At 28.7% G+C, this 18,135-nt stretch overlaps 1 protein-coding gene across 1 annotated transcript in view; it reads right to left on the minus strand.

Moving 5' to 3' along the window:
* The window catches only part of LOC142331713 (uncharacterized), a 124,550-nt gene that overhangs the window by 47,377 nt on the left and 59,038 nt on the right, over window positions 1–18,135 (minus strand). The window contains exons 2-5 of the mRNA XM_075377753.1: window positions 17,323–17,588; window positions 13,329–13,719; window positions 11,186–11,692; window positions 8,548–9,201 (exon numbers count right to left, since the gene is read on the minus strand). Coding sequence (XP_075233868.1) covers window positions 8,548–9,201; window positions 11,186–11,692; window positions 13,329–13,719; window positions 17,323–17,588 — 1,818 coding nt within the window. The remainder of the gene's footprint in view (window positions 1–8,547; window positions 9,202–11,185; window positions 11,693–13,328; window positions 13,720–17,322; window positions 17,589–18,135) is intronic.

Genomic DNA, 18,135 nt, shown 5'->3' on the forward strand with positions numbered 1-18,135 from the left:
TGGTTTCAGTTCCCGGCTTTTCAAAAAAGCAATTATGAAGTTATTTTGGGCTATGTAGTCTATAGCAGTGATTTTCAACTTCCAAGATGCTCTAAAATATATATATATACTATAATGAATACTTGGAACCCCCCCAACCACAACCCAATGAAACCTAGCTAAAACTATATTTAGCTGTGTTGATATCAATAGGTGTTAACATGAATGTATGAAGTGTATAAACATGACCAATTTACACTTTTAAACTTGATATGTACATGCTCCTTATAGTTTGGTCTTCTTTCATAATATTCGTTCTGAGAGTGTCTTGTTCATACATGCATATGATACGTTAGAACACATCATGCTCTCAGCAGTATAAAAGAGGTGTAAGGGATTGCAGAACATAAGGGAAATCAGTTTAGTTTTAAAGCCTGCAACAGGTGCCGTTATTTAAGTTTTTAAAAGTGTAGTTTCATTGAAAATAATTATGATTGAAGTTTTGGTTTTTAAATGTGCGGTCAAACGTTTTTTTTTTTTTTTTCAATTAGATTCTGATGCAAATTAGATAAATTGTTAAAAAAATGAAGTGACCCATCTTCATTCAGTGAATCGATTGGTAAAAAGACAATATTGTACAATGACAGTTATTTAAATTATGGTTTTACCTCATTGGATGGAAAGCCACAGTCCTTTGTTTGCTTTAAAGTTCCCTCTGATGTAACCATGAAGCCATGAAAATTAATTTGATACTTTGAAACTAAACATCTGGATCATAAAAGCAAACCCTTGGAAATTTTCGAAAGAAAATTAGTTACTTTGAGAAATCAACAAGCTTGTATTTGTAAATCAAGCTACACTGATTAAAGTAAAATTGAAGCATCTTATCTCTTAGCATTAAGAATAGCTAAGATGTCTAAACCCCATACAATTGCAGAAAACCTCATATTGCCTGCTGCAATTGATATGGTTAGTGATTTAATAGGCGTGGAAGAAGCAAACAAATTGAAAAACATTCTAGCTCTTAATGATGCAGTATCAAGGCGAATTGATGACATGGATGTCGATGCTCACAATCAAATAATTCAGTAAGTAAGTTCAAGTGAAAATTTTAATATCCAATTTGATGAATCTATAGATGTGTCAAACATTTCTCAGGTTTGTGAGGTATGAATGTGATAGGAACAAATCAGTCAAAGAAAATATGTTGTTTTGCAAATTAATACCTGATCTTGCAACAAGGCAATGTCTTTTTGATGTTTTTATGAGGCTACTAAAAACAATAACGTAGATTGGACAAAAAGTATTGTAATATGTAGTGATGGCAAAGGTGATAACAGGAAAGAACAATGAATTACTGAAAAAAATTAAAAGTTTGTCTTATACCAAGGGCGAAATAGACAAACTGCTTCCTTCACAGACATGCTATGCTGTTGCCACAAAAAATATGCCGGAAAATCTAAACAAATTCTTTGTAAAACTGTAAAAATAGTTAATTTTATTAAAAGTTGACCATTACAGAATAGGTTGTTTTTTAAACTATGCGATGAAATTGGCGAAAAGAAAAAAATTTCTTCTTTTCCATACAGAAGTCAAATGGTTATTGTGAAGGAAAGTGTTAACCTGGTTGTTGGATTTGCAAGATGAATTAAATAATATTTTTCCAGATAAATAAACATCATTTTCAATGATTTTACAAAATAATAAGTATATGTTGCTGTTGGGTTAGTTAGATGATGTACTTTCGCATTTAAATGACTTGAAAGACGAAGTTCATGCTTTCATTAAGAAGCTTGATATCTGGATTTCTTGCCTTCCAAACAAAAATTTGGATATTTTTTCACTCACTTGCGATTACATTGAGAAAAATCTTGATGAAGACACTATTATTCACCACAATTTGGGTGAGCTAAAAATTCAGTTGATAAAGTATTTCTCGGAAGATAAAAATTATTTCTCGAAGGGATGGCTACTGAATCCATTTATTGAAAACGATATAACTACAATTCACATCTGAAGATTTAAATACATTTTGGCTTGCTCATCGAAGTGAATATGAAAATTCACAGAACCATTGAAAATATTAATCCCTTTCGTCACATCTTACCTCTATGAAAGGGGTTTTTTGTTTATGGTTGTGCTAAAAACTAAACTTGGAATCTTCTTGAGAAAAATTTGTTTATGTGTGTTTCTAAGATAGATCCACAAATGGAAAAACGTTTGAATTAAAAACAAACACCACCATCTAATTAATTATTTTTTTTACATGTTTACTTTTAACTGTAAGTAAAATTTTTATAATAAATGGTTTTTGTGTTTGTAAAATGATTTCATTATTGTTTACATGTAAAGTTGTAGGCTAATATTGTGATCCCCTTTCGTATTCCTGCATATCCCATGGAGTTGATCTCCAGTGTTGAGAAAACTGTTCTTTAAAAATGAGATGTTGACATTCAATCTACAGATTTTTGGAATTCCAAAAACCAATTTAAATGAAATGTTTGTTAGATTGGAGTATGGGTACAATATCTGGAAGAAGTGTAATCCTGGGAATAGTTGTTCTTACCTTTTTTTTTACACATCTGAGAGCATATTGTAGACAAAATAAATGATGCATTATTTATTTAATAGCAAAATGATCCCCTCAGTCCAAACAGGTTGACAGGTGATAAACCTCCTGAGAAGGAAGTTAATTCATTGATTGAATAATTTTTATAAGTGTCTTGCCTTGCTATTCTTTGTCATTTGGACTTTTACATTTGGGGAAGAGCAGAGTGTAAAGTTTATGACAAACACTTTTAATACTAATTTTTTTTTTTTTTTAGTATTCATTACTTATTATTTAATTGTTATAGCATAATAATAAATAGTCTGATGTCATTTTGATATTCATAAAATTTTGCATCAGGGAATCGAAAAAAAAATATTTGTTATGAAAACTTATATAAAAAAGTCTGATGTGGACACCACATGACTTCCTTGTATGCCTATTAAATTACATGTACACATTTTTAAAAGTACATAAAATTTTATTTCACTAATAACTTCTAATTTATATATATATATTTTTTCATTGTTGTTACTGAATTATTATTTATTGTAAAACTTTTTTTTATAATCAGAGTCAGAGGTTAATATTTATTAATAAATCAATATATTTAAATAGGTAAAGAAAAAAAGGAAATGAAGTCAGATTTGAACTGATGTGCCTTCCCCTTGTAAGATCCAAATATTCCATTAATTAAAATTTTATTTGGCTATAATTCTGGAACTAATGAAAATATATTTCCCGTATGATTTATTGTTGAAAGGCTCTCAGTGTGGGCTTATTACTGTAGTTAAAAAAAGTCCTGGATTTTGGGGTTTTTTTGGACACTTTTGGTTCAGTCGATTGCAATCAAGAGGGGAGGTGCACAACTAGATGTTGCAACAGTCCTAAATCCAAAATTTCAACATCCTGCGGCCAATCGTTTTTGAATTATGTGAGATATATACGTTCTGTCGTCGAATGGCTTTGACGGCACGTGGCACCTTAAAATCTTATGGTAAACTTGAGAAGGGCTATTTGAGTTTTCTGGAGTGGTGACCCTGAAAATGGTTGTTTATGCGTTTGCTCTGAGAAGAGCTGTTGGGTCTGGATGCTGGTCTCCGGCGAAGCCGACTCGGCTATAATCGGCAGTTGGGGTTCGTCCAGTGAAATCAGATGTGCCTCCCCTCATTAATATTTGGGTCCCCACTGCAGCGAGGCAGTGGTGGCTCCCAGAGCCCTGTAGTGTTGGTCGTCTTTCACCGGTGTGGTTCTGCCCAAGAATCCCACATTGGGCCGGCTCCTGCTGCTGAGTCCGCTGGCCAGGGCGATTGAAGCCCGGATAGGTAGGATCCACCCCCAGTGGATCTTCGTGTTTCTTGTAAACAATTTCTTTTCATACTGGAATTATTTTTGAAGATTATTTTATTTTACATGAAAACAAAACAGAAAATATTTTTTGTTTAAAAAAAACAAAATTTAAATTATTTATTTATTATTTTCTTGTAAAGACAGCATCAAATTAGGTGTTACATTTGTTTAATTTGGCACTGACTTGCAAAAAGTTTACAAATTTTTCTTAAAATTTTAATAGATTTTGGTTTTCCTTCAAGTTGGAAAAAATAATTGTAATTGTTAGGCAAATGTATAAACTTAACAAATACATTTCATGACAGGTAGCTTCCAAATGGACTGTACTTCTTTGTTTCGATTAATAAGTTTTTAGTTAATGGACTTCATAGATAAGTTTTATAATGGAAGTGATAAAAAAATGTACATTTTAATTTTTAGAAAAAATTTATTTACATGTTTTACAAACAAAAATTATTAACAAAAATAATATTGCTAATTTGTCATAAATAATATTAAATATCATTATTTTTTAGAATATTGTATAAATATATACATTAATAATTAGGATGTAATATTTTCCTTATCTATAAAAATTACACATCCAGAAACGCAGAGTGGTACAAATATTTTGGTCATTTAGTTTTTTTCTTTAAACACTTTAGTATTGTGAATAAAAACTGCTCATTACTAATTTTTATAAAAGAATTTGCCACTCTGTAAAAAACCAGATTATGTTCACTGGATGAAAGTTTTATTGACTTGTTCGTATTAGATATATACTATTTTTTGAAATTGGTAATTATTATTAAATATAAATTTTTGGTGGCATCTTTAGCAGAAAGGTGAGATTCATAAAATTTAAACTGTATTAAAATTTAATTAGTTTTCATCATTTTAAGATATGAAAATATTAAGAAAAACTGTTTAAAAAAATGGAGACAATTTTTAAAAATAATTAACAGCATATTTATTGGTTGTTATAATTGTCAATAAATTGATTAAAATTTATGTAAAGTACAATATGTTCAGTATGTTTGATTCTCAGAGACTTCTTTTTGTTATGTTTATTATAAATGCATTTTGATTAAACTTCATTATATTTAAATATAACAAAATAAGCTATTTATCTAATCTATTAATTTTTTTTACGAATTTTTTCTATATAGTGTGATAATTTTATCGTGCACATCGCTATACACTATATACTATAATTCCATTATAGACTATAATACAGACACTCACATTTGATTTGATTCGTGGAATGTAGTTACGCACAACTGGTAATGTCTTAGAACAACAAGTATTGGAAATGTCCACAATTTTCCTGAAAACAGGTCCAAACCCTTTGTACCATACTTTTTGACACCCTTTGTAGGACACCAAAGCTAATGGAATACATTTCTTACTCTCGGTTACTCTTCAATTTCAGTATGCTCAAGACAAATGACGTGTTATGATAAAATGATCTCACTTTATAATTTTTCCCAGCTAGGTTTGGCATTTCTTTTATTTACATATTTTAATATTTTCATGGAATTTCTAATTTTTTACTCTGTATTATTTTTTTATTTTTTAATGTTATTTGTGTACTTATAAATTTTATGGATGAACGGTAAAAAAATATTTAACAAGTATTGGAAATGTCCACAATTTTCCTGAAAACAGGTCCAAACCCTTTGTACCATACTTTTTGACACCCTTTGTAGGACACCAAAGCTAATGGAATACATTTCTTACTCTCGGTTACTCTTCAATTTCAGTATGCTCAAGACAAATGCAGTATTGATGACACTAATGCCAAAACTGTTTGTTATTTTTAATATATTTTATTTTTGAATTTTTTTAAAAATTTTTTAGAAACTTTCATTTCTGCAGAAGATATCACAAAGAACAATTAAAATTTATCGTTTTTTTATGAAAAATCTGTACGTATTTTTATCAATTTTATTAAATATCAATCATCTTATTTTTAAAAACTTAGAAAAAATTATATTATTATTTATTGTTTTATTATTGTGTAAAAATCTTGATCTGATTCAAGCAATGTAACACTAATACGGTTGTATTAACTCAATACTTAGTGATAAAATACACTGCTATCACATGGGTATACTACTATCACATGGATTCGTATTCAGTAAAATGTAATGTATTACGATGTGAAATATCTATTTCAATAAGGCATTGCCTTTACGTTAATGATGATTTTTTCTGGATGTTTATTCGGGTCCTTTGTTATTAGTCAGGTGTAGTGGAGTGTTATAGTACATCAAAAGTCTCCAGGATAATCTATTGCAGCTCTTTAAGCAGAACCTCAAAGTAACTCCGGTAAATTTCTTTTAAGTGATTATGGATATGTAGCAGTAATACATCCTAGACTGTATGTTCAAGATGTATTGTTAATTTGAACCAGATACAATTGGTGGCCTGGAAATAGAATTAATGAGTGTTATTGTTAACATTTAAATAGTACAGTTTTTTTTAAATTTAGATACTGCGCATTGAATAAAGCTTGTAATCGTTAACTGTAGCTGATTATCAGTGATACTACCCACCTACCCGACGATTGGTTCAGTAGGATGGTTTTCCCTTATTAGTATCTCACTGTTATGCTCATTCACTTACAGTATAACTGGAATTTGCACCCAGTGTTGTTTAATTTCAATAATCTAAGGAATCTTGGGTAATTAAATGCTGCTTCAGTCATTTCATACCTCTGCTTCAAATCTTCACACTGCTACTACCTGAGACAGTTGAGGTATTGTGAAACCATCATGTTGTTTATTGTTTTAACTAGAACCTAGATGAGTGATTTATTATTGCAGTAATAAATATAAATGGATAATTTTTTGTTATAATACAGTACTTCATCATTAAAATATGATTATTAATTTAGAGTTATTTGAAAATTTATTTATTCATCTGAACTTACTGTAACTGATAAAATTATTTTCTCCATCCAGACTATATAAAAACAAAGTTTGAAAAAATATATATACTTTCTTGAATATTTTCCAAATATGATTTCAAATAGATTTTATGAACATATTAAATAATTTTGTTTACAAAGAAGTCTTATTTTTAAGATTTGTAACAAGACTATTTGAATAAATGAAGCAAGGTCTTACTGTTGTGCAACATTTTAGCATTCTGCCTACTTGTTTATGATTTTTAACAAATTTTGCAGTAAGATTTCTTGGTATATAATGAATAACTTGAAAGATTTTTCATAAAATTCTCTAATTGTAGTTAATATAAAAAAAAACAAAAAAAAAAACGCTTACCACCAATTGAATTTGTCATGTTCAAATGCTTTCAGAATTAAATTCTATCTTCAGGAACTGTCATATTCATTGTATTTATAATATTAAGTAAAACTTCACTTGTAAAATTGTAAAAAATTCATGATATTTGCTTTAAACATAACAGTTGGTCATCTTACGTTATAAAATTATGTCAACGTAAATGTCCTGTCAGTGTGGTGGTCACAACAGTTGAGGCCATCAAATTGACAGGATGTTTACGTTGACATTATTTTAAAACATATGAGACCAACTGTTATGTTTAAAGCAAATGTCATGATTTTTTGTAATTTACATATGAAGTTTTAATTAATATTATAAAAAGAACAAATATAAGAGTTCCTGAAGATAGGATTTAATTCCGATAGCATTGAATGCGGCAAATTCAATTGTTGGTAAACGGTTTTTTGTATATTAACCATAATTATATACTTATACCAACAGGCCATGCTTAACAAAATTATTATAAAATTCTCTGCTTGAAAATGGTGGCCAGTGCAATTAATGTGAAAAGAGCATTGACTGTTAGCCCCACTCACTAAGTCATTGCATGTTGAGTGTTCTTGTACATACTATTTTGTAAATATTAACTTTGTTGTATGTTATTATAATATTTGCAATCATTAGAACTTATAAAAATACAAAAAAAGTATGTAATGAAGTTCCTTCTGGATAGTCATCAGAATGACTGATGACTATCCATTGTCTCAAGATTATTTTTGGCACTGGCTATATATTCCGTAACCAATAATATGACTGTCAAGTTGTATTTTGTTTTCTTAGTTTATTTTAATTTTCAGTTTATTATTCAAAATTATTTTTTAAAGCTCAATTTGTTAAATTCAGTACAAAATGGGTGGTTTTATTGTTCAGACAACTATTAAATATTTAGAAATGGAAAAAAGTTTTTAAATACTTTCTCAGAGTACACTCAAATTTTTATTAAAAAATTCTTGTAAAAGAGCGTAGTAAGAATTGATTACATACAAATAAAATGAAACAAATTCATTAATATGGAAAAAACCCGATGAGGTAGATATAATCCATTTAGTGCCATGTAATCTTTCTAGTTTGTTAAATTTTATAACATTTTAATTTCTTTGTTTTTCTTATTACTTTGGTATTTCCTGTTTTTATTAATTAATATTTATAATCTATTGTACATTTTTTTTATTGTCTGTAGATTATTTAAGTTTGTATGTATTACTATTATTGCATAAATAATTATATTTATTTATTTACAAGTTTATAATTATCTTTCTGTTATTTAAATAACTGTAATTATGTAATTTATAATCCATTTTTGTAATCTACAGACTTGCTTTCGTTCTTTTTGAAAAAAAAAAATGTAATTATTATACATCTGTAATGTTAATAATTTCTAACTCCATATATAGTTTGCGGTATCACTGGTAATGATACTCTACCTGGTGATGCATTTTTTCTATAAAGTTCCTGCGATAAAATAGCATTTAACATACTTTGTTCCGACGCCAAATCACGGGATGGTCTTAATTGTACCGGGATTTGTGCTGGTCGTATTTGTAATATTGTTTTAACTTTTGGTCTGTTATCTTGTTCATATAATTGATATGATGCGCTACTTGTGGATTGTTGTTGCTGCTTTTCTGGTGCCGGTGGTCGTAAGGTTATTAAACTTTTTGGTACAGTTTGAAACTGTTGTTTAAGTATATCACTCTGTATTTGCCTTGTTTGTTGCGATGTTGGTGATTCAATGTTTAGTAATGGAGAAGGTTTAAATGGTTTTTGATCAACTTGTGGTTCACCTATAGTCGATGAAGTTGTCGGTTCTTGAAATTGTATTCCACTATTGGATGATTGACTTTGAGGTAAATAGTTTTGTGGGAAAAATGATTGTGGTAATGGATATTGATTCATGGCTGCAACTGGTATTAAATATGCGGGTACCATCTGACCGTCTTTTCCAAGTGATATTAATACTTGTTGCATGCTTGGTAACAAAAGATTATCTGTCTGGGAACTATATATGTTGTTGTTTATAGTTGGGAAGAAATTGTCCTGAAACAAAAAATAAAAAAGAAAATTAAAAAAACAATTATTTTTTCAAAAAAATTATTATTAAAATTAAAATACAATTATGTATCTGTGAGTATCCTGGTATATATTAATTGATATCAAATTTCAGATAATGAATGTGAAAACTAATATCTTGTTTCAGTATGTAAAATATATTTAAACTTATAAGCAGCATGAACCTAGAAAACCAAAAAGTGTACTGTAATTAGATAGTATCAAAGTATTATCAACAATTAATGATTAAGTGTTTGATGGTTCAGTTAATCAGTAAATAAGTACTTCTTCAGAGTGTAACATTCTTATACATAAGTAAGTCATCTGGGGAAAGTTTGATGTATGTTATTTTACAGATAACAAACAGGATCTGTTCCAGTATTTCCCAGGAAAGATCAAAGAAAACTATGAAAAAATCTTTATCAGAATTGCATTACAAAGTAAAAAGTTAATGAATAAAAAAAAGTTCTAATCTTTATTAATATAATTGTCAGCACATGGTAAATTAATATAAATGATATAGAATAAAATAACAGTTTTAATGTTATTAGTTGATGTTAAATATACAGAAAAATCAGTTTTAATAAATTAGCATTATTAAAAAAATGTATCAACTGAGTAAAAGCATGATAGTATATAATATCATAATCAACTTTAGAAAGTTTTTAAAATTTCAGAAATTGGAAATTGTAGTTATTAAATCAAGTCAACAATACTTGCAAATTTTCTCCATCTCCGACAATACTAAACGATATATTCACTAGATAGGGACTTGCAAATACTCTTTTGAAAAATATCTAAAAACTATTTTTGTTTTTTTTTTTAATTTAAATTTTTTAAGGGATGTGAACGGTGTATGGCACAGTGGCTCAACCAACATATCTACTGTTACTGTATGTATTATGCGACTTGCTGCATCTGCCACCAGTTACTCAACTAAAAAACATTTAATAAAAGTAATTTAAAATTTTTATTAAAATGAGAAACTAAGTACAGTCTCTTCCTAGTGGTGTTTACTCGTACTTCGTACAGGTAACCAGTTATAACTAATATATTTTAGATGGAGACTAACTATTTTGAAACTCACATTCTTAGATTATTCAGAGTTTCAGGTCATTTACTAACTGTTATTCTGAAGAAATTACAATACACTAATTTTTTTATAAATTAAACAGGATTTACTTTTTATCAATCATTATTATTCACACAAGCATGAGTTTAATAAACACAGTGAGGTCCCACATACAAAGCCCTCTGACTTGATGGAAAGGGCAAATGAAGTGAACCCTGACTGGAATGTGAAATACAAGTAACCATATAGAGTGGGCGAAGCTGCATAAGTCTACTAGTACACATATATATATATTCATATTAAAAAAATTATTAAGTTTACATTAACGTTTGTTTGGTATACCCATATTTTATTATTATAATTACAACTCACTCACTCAGATATTTTTACTCTGCTAAGTACTAAGTTGATCATTTATTAATTATTTGGGTTCAATAAGTTAGTGGATAATATTATCTGTTAAATAATAAATGTATGTTAAATAGTATATTTATCAGGAACTTATAAAACAATATCCATGAAAAATCTGATATGACTTCATAATTTGCAAAGTAAGTGCAAATGGTCATATTGAACATAATAAATTTTAAAGATACCATAATAAAAATTCTAAATGAACAACACACACTAACTTCTACGAAATGTAAAAATTATAAAAATGAAAATATGTAAAAAAAAAATCATTACAGAAATTAAAGAGTTGTATATTCTATTGAACTGATGAAATTGTGCCTTCAACGAAATTTATTAGCTATGTATTAATGTATTCTGAGGTATCATTTAGTTTGATTGCATGGAATTTATCCTCATCAACTGTTATACTTGTTTGTTCTCTAGGATATGTTAAAAACACATCAATAATTAACTTAAACAAATTTTTGTTACTGAAATTTTACTAACCTGTGGTAAAAGTGCTGTATCAACTGCTTGAAAGTTTCCTGTACCAGTCGCTTTTGTATCCAAAAATTTTGGTTGTTTGCGACTTTCTCTGTGTGTTGTCGGCGCCGCTCTTATTTCATTGCTATAACTTTGTAGCGATTGAGGTAATGTTGTTTCTGGTAGGGTTTGTGGAGCTGGTTGTGGTAGAAGTATTGTTTCATGTAATGGAAGTGGAAATGTTAAAGGTAACGCTAATGGCTGTGTTGAAAAATATGGATCAACAGCATTTGTTACATCAAATGGATTACTTTGTGTAAGTGCGTGATTGTGATCAAAAGTATTTCTTCCTTCTGTTGGTAAATCAAGTAACGATTGAAAATGACTTCTTGGAGTTGTTGGTGATGTTGTTACTAATTGATTATCTGGTAAATTTTGTGACATTTCTACTCCTGGTGATAGTTGTTTCCAATATGAATTTTTACCTTCGACTCTGATGCGGAATGATTGTTTTGGCTTACCAGTAACTACCTAAAAAAATTAAAATCAAATGTCAGTATATATTTTCATTCGTTTTGTAAAATTTACCTCTTTTTATTTTATAAATACTTATAGCTAGGCAAAGCTAACTGTTTCACTAGAAAAGGAGCAGTTCTTGTTCTTATTACTTTGTAAACGTTTCTTAAAATTTGTTACAGTTACTTTACGAATATGTTAACTTACACTAACAAAATTATTACAATAACTAAATCCTATATTTGTCATATAAAACCCATTTATATACTACAATAACATGTCACTTTTTTTTATTACTGATAATTTTGTTAAATTGTAACCTCAAATTTTCATAACATTACACTTTATGTAGAATAGAAATAAATAATACTGAAATGAATTGTCTATTTTTAGAACTAGAAAAAATCAGTTTATATGTAATATAACTAACTAATAACTAGTATTTTTGAAAGTAACAGTAAATATTACCGTAAATAATTAAATTAGAAGTAATGGCATTTGTTTTGGCAAAGTCCATATACATAAAATCTTTTGTCCAATTTAATAAATAACTTATTAAGTAACTTTAATAAGTTCTCTCTTTCTGTGATAATATAGTAATATTTTCTTCCACATAGGGGTTAACTAGTCATTAATGAATAATTCATCGTGTACTAGTCTAAATAATTTCTAGAAGGCAGTGCTAACTTATAAACATACCTAGCTGAAACCAGTTATTCACGTGTGTTATCACCAGTAAATGAAAATGTCATCTTTGTAAAAAAAAAAATTATGAGCATGTATATTAAGGTAGTTAGGAAGTGGTTACATTAAAGTAGTTAGTATTCATTGTTTTTGTCAAATTTAGTGTGCTTTTGAAACATTGAATGATATTTCAATAAAACGACATACTGCATTATATGAAAAAAATGAGAAAAATTGAGTATACTATTCCATAACATACTTACGCAATTGTAATTATTATCCTTTCAAGTTAGATCCCATTTATACAGTATTTTTTATCTCATTTTTATTTGCTTTTTTTTTATTTCATATTCAAAAAAGTTTAAATATTGCGATGCTAATCAGTGAATTTGTGTAGGTATAATATTTTTTTTATAAAAGTAAAAACTCTGTTCTAGTGTTTTGAAGAAATATTTTGCAAAAATATTTAAATTTACCAAAAAATTGTTTTTATTTTGAAATAAGAAAACAGTTAATCTAATTTAATTTTTCTTTTCATGAAATGTAGTTAAGTTATTTTTGAAGAAAAGGAAATTTTAAAAAAGATCTATTTACTCATTATTACTTTTGGAAAAGGAAGTATGTTGCAGACTTAGATATATATAGCCAGGAATTATAAATTGAGTTGTATGACGATTTACTAATTTGAGTGTCTGCTTTTAAAATGATTCAAAATGAATTTACATAAATGGTGTAGTATTTAAATTTTTTTTAATTCATCAATCCTTAATATGTAATAATAGCTTCAGAGGTGGAAAGAGATTGATCTTTTTTGATATAATTTTGACAATTCACTATATATAAAAATTAGTTTAGGTATCTTTGCTACTTATTATTAAAGAAGTATAGTTGTTTAATACATTATTTAAAGGGGATTTTTTAACTGCCTTTAATTTAAAAAAAAATATGTATTAGGATGCCATCATACCTCTTCATTGTCAATTGTTGCTGAATTTAATCGAGATCCTTGTGTTTTATCACTGTTTGATGGGCCACCAAAACCAATACTGTATCCAACATTAAATACTGTTTGTGTTCCGGGTTCCACACTTTTATACTTTTTTGGTGGATATAAATATTTTGTTACAGTCTCTTCAGCTTTTGGTTCTTCTTTTGTATTATAATTATGATTATTATGCAACTGATGCAGTTGAAATTGGTTGTGTTGATGATGTAGTTGCTGAAATTGATTGTTTGAAGTCTGTTGGTCTACTTTAGTTTTTGATAAATCAAAAGTTTGTGGCTGTTGTTTCATTAGATTTTGTACTAATGCTGGATTTATATTACCTAAATATGTTTCTAATTTTGGATGGTATAACCTGAAAAAAGAAAAATTATTATTACTAATATTAAAGTTATACTAGTTAAAATTGTAAAGTCTATTTTGTTCTTGGATTATAATTAATGAAAATTTTCATATTATAAATGGATGGTGTAAATTTGGAGTGAAAATTAGACAGAAGTAGCCATTAAAGAAGAGTATGATTTTACCTATACATTACAGCTTGACCTTGAATGAGAAAACACCCACCATGTGACAGGTTCAACCATCACACTACCCCCCTCCATACCTAGCCCTTAGAGACTTTACTGGAGGTCATCTTCAAGACATATTCCAGTTTGACTGTTGTCAAGATGCCACCGATGTGAATGTCGCAATTCACATCAGTGTAAAGCACCTAACTCAGATTTTTTTTTTTTTGTAGCTTCCAGAACCACTGTAAGATATTACTTCAGAGGATGATATGTATGAATGCAAATGAAGTGTAGTCTTGTACAGTCTCAGGTCGACCATTCCTGAGATGTGTGCTTAATTGAAACTCTGCCAGAATAGGGTACAAATGGATGAAAAATGTAGTAAACACAATTCCTATGGTATTTTTTTGGAAAAAAGAATGAGTGATAAGTAGAAGATTACAAGGTTTGAACAAGTAGACTATAAATCTTTAGTTTGCAGATTCTCCCTATATTCCAGGTAGATTGATTGAGGTAGATGTTGCTAATATAGCAACATTAAAAAATTATTACAGTAACTTCATTTCTTCGAAGCTGAAGCAGGAATCTAAAACTTAAATTTGCCAGGAATCTGAGCAGGAACAAAAACTGAATTGCTATCGAACTATTTTTTACCATTTATTAATAAATGTTAAATTCGTTCAAGTGCACACTCCCTCAGTACTATAAAATCAATTAATTGAGAATGTAGTAGTTCATGTGATCAAATTAAATTATTGACAAAATTCTTTTATTTTATCTTGTAGCACAATCTAGACACATAAAAAATATTATTTAAAGTTCACAATTGTCTATATAAATTTTAAAAACTTAGAATTCAGCTCAAACTTAATTTTATTAATTTACTTTTGAAAGATGTTGTGACCACAGAATATCTTAACAACTGAGATTAGTTACAATAGGAAATATTTAATCATTAATCTAGTTATTTTAATTTTTCAAGAAGTCAAGAAAATTAATTAAATTCAAGCAATGTGTAGTATAATTTTCATTGTTCAAATGAAAATAAAAGATTGCACTGGAGAAGGTTGAGATTGCATTACTACTGAATCTGAAAAATAAATAATTTTCACACTCTCACATTAAATTAGATTTACAATTATAATTGTATATTCCTTTTTTGTACAATATTTAGAATTTTTCATTATTTAAAATTTTCTAATTCCTTTTTTTTGTACAATTATGTTCATTATTGATTGTGCTATTATTATTATTAACACTTACTTGAAATTTACATTATATGTCCAGTTCCTGTGCAAGTTCACCATCTTTGTCTTCATCAGAACAGTCACTTTGACTACCACTGCCTAGATGTATGATAAATTATCAGTCATTTTGTCGATTAGCAGTTCCATTTTCTTATATTCAGTTTCAGCTTTTTTTCTATATACATGTTCGCAATATGGTTTCCAATCATCTTTATTCATTCATTCATTTTTCCTTCAGCTAATTTTTTAATCTCTGATATTAAAAATGTCCTGTTATTACTACTAACATATATTTTCAGAGCCGATCATACCATCTCGATTGGATTTAAATCAGGATGGTAAGGTGGAAGTTGCAGACCCTAATGCCTATGTTTTTTTAATAGTTCATCAAAATGGTACTTTTTTTTAAATTTCTATGTGATTTAATTGTGTCACAGTTGTGGTTTTAAATTGCTTTATTAAACAGAATAAATATTGTTCTTTTCTAACCAATTAATCTTGCTACCTTTCTATCATTTGAATTCAGAGGTTTCTCTAGAAGTGAATTGTGATGTGGCACATTATCGATAACAACTACTTACTGAGGAGGTAGACCAGGAACTAATTTTTCAGATGCCCACTTCATGAAATTGATTTTGTTGGTGCTGTAGTGATAGTCACTACTTTTTGAACTCAGTTTCCAAATTAATATTGGATTTGGAATGAACTCCATTTCTCCTCCAGTGTGAAGTATGATTAACCTTTATTAATCGGCACTTTTACTCCTGCACTACTGTCATCCAATCACGATTTTGATGGCAAATGGGATGTTAAAATGTATGATTCATCCAGATTAACAATTGAAGAATTTTCTCTTCTGTAGTCAGTCATTTTTCTTAAATATTCTATACTCTTCCAATATATGTCTTCTTTCACAATCAAAGTTTTCTATTATCATCGGTTAATTATTATCACCACTATTAATAATAATTAAATATTATCAACATTATTAACTATTATCACCACTTAAACCCTAGCTCTTTCAAGATTGCTGCTAGTGTAGTTCTAGAACCTTTAAATTGGATACTCTTTTGAAGTTTTTCTCATAATTTATCAAATGTAGGCAGTTTATTATGTTTTATATCAAACTCATTCTTCTTACAATGCCTTGATCATGACTGTTTAATCCACTGACTAACTGGTTTTGAAGATTGTTTATACTTTTTTGGTGTGTTGAATGAGCAAGTCTGTGATTTAGATTTAAGAAGATCTTGCTTTCTTCTATGAGTTTTTGAACTTGTGATCTTGAAATCTCACAAGCAGCAGTTTTTTCTTCACATTTAAATGTTTGTTAATTTTCCTAACTTTATAGCTTCTTTCTTCAAAAAATCTAAAATCGTTTACGTTATTAACTATTTTATGAACTTCACTATGGAGCTTTTTATTCTCTTCATGAACAATGCGTACAGTAAATGTTATCTTACATTTTTTCAGAGCTTCCACTCACCTTTCACTCAAAAAATACCACCTACCATCGACTAACTATCCACCCATCTTCCACTCATTAATGGGTTAGTATTGATTATGTTTATTACTATAAACATTATCATTTTATTACCCACTTGATGGAGGGAGTGTAATAATAATCTAGATACTTATCTAGATAAACTTTTGTTTTTTTACTGTGCACAGTAAGACTTTTTTTAAGTACACTAAATATTTTTAAAGAAATTATTGTCTGAAATTAAACAAAATGCTGATTATTGATCTAATGCTGTCCAAGGCCTATCTGATCCAATTATATTTTCATTGTAATGGCTTTTTTTGATACTGTCTTTGGTTGTCTCTTCGTTGTTTTTAATTAACAGTACTGTTCTAATTATCTAAATTTTTAGATGTAATGTAAATCAAGCTCATTAACTTTTAAAGTGTGAATCTTGCCAGACTTTTGTTGAATCTTGCTTCTGTAAGATTGCTTTTATAGATGATTAATCCACTCTATGCTTTAAGCTAGTATGTTATAATATGAAATGCTAATTTTACAGTGCCTGATTTGGATTTAAAGCCAGGATCTTCTATTTGAAGGCAGAGATGTTAACCTTCCTTCATAGAGGTTGTTGGTGTGTTACTTGAATGTAAGAAAAAAGTTAGTTGAGCATGTGCATAAAGGTACTACTAAAGTAATATTAGTTTATAACACTAAGTATTTCAAATGCATACCTGAAAGTAGTAGAGGATTCAGCTGATTGAGCTGGGTTTGCTTCATCTTGTGGTGATTTAATATATCTTTGTTTTGGAGGATCATGATAAACTACAGTACTGAAACTACTACTGCTTGAAGAACTTTGTGCAATATTATCTCCTATTCTGTCTTCAGATTTTCTGTCTTCTATTTTGGTAGACTGTGTTGTTTGTTCTACTTGTATTGCCAGTGCTGTTAATGTTGATTGTAGTATTAACCCAAGTACAAATGTACCTTGTAATACCTAGAAAAAAAAATTGACAGAATTTTTATTGCAATATTATGAAAATTATCATATTAAAGTAAAACTTTTTTTGTAATGTGTGTTGTAAGAATATAAAAACTAAACTACAGTTCAGTATAACTTATATTTAGTTATGAAATAACTAAATATTTATTATGTACGATGGAACGAAGATGCTCTAAATGTTTGAGGTAAGAGGTTTTGTGTATGTGTGTGTTTGTGTTTGTGTGTGTGTGCGTGCATGCGCATTTGTGTTACCATTTTCCTCAAAAACGACTACCGATTTCAATGCAGTTTTTTGCATTACATACATATCACTTCAGAGGAGGTTCTTAGATATGTTGTACAGTTATAATCCACCAGGGGGCGCTACAGTCAGAGACTGTATATGCGTTTGGAGTAAGAAGTTGTGTATGTATGTGTATGTCTGTTACCATTTTCCTCAAAAGCTACTGGACTGATTTTGATGTGGTTTTTTTCATTAAATAGGTATCACTTCAGAGCAAGTTCTTAGACATGTTTTACGATTATAGTTGACCAGGGGGTG

The sequence above is a fragment of the Lycorma delicatula genome, chromosome 10, assembly GCF_047948215.1.
Source record: "Lycorma delicatula isolate Av1 chromosome 10, ASM4794821v1, whole genome shotgun sequence".
NCBI lineage: Eukaryota > Metazoa > Arthropoda > Insecta > Hemiptera > Fulgoridae > Lycorma > Lycorma delicatula.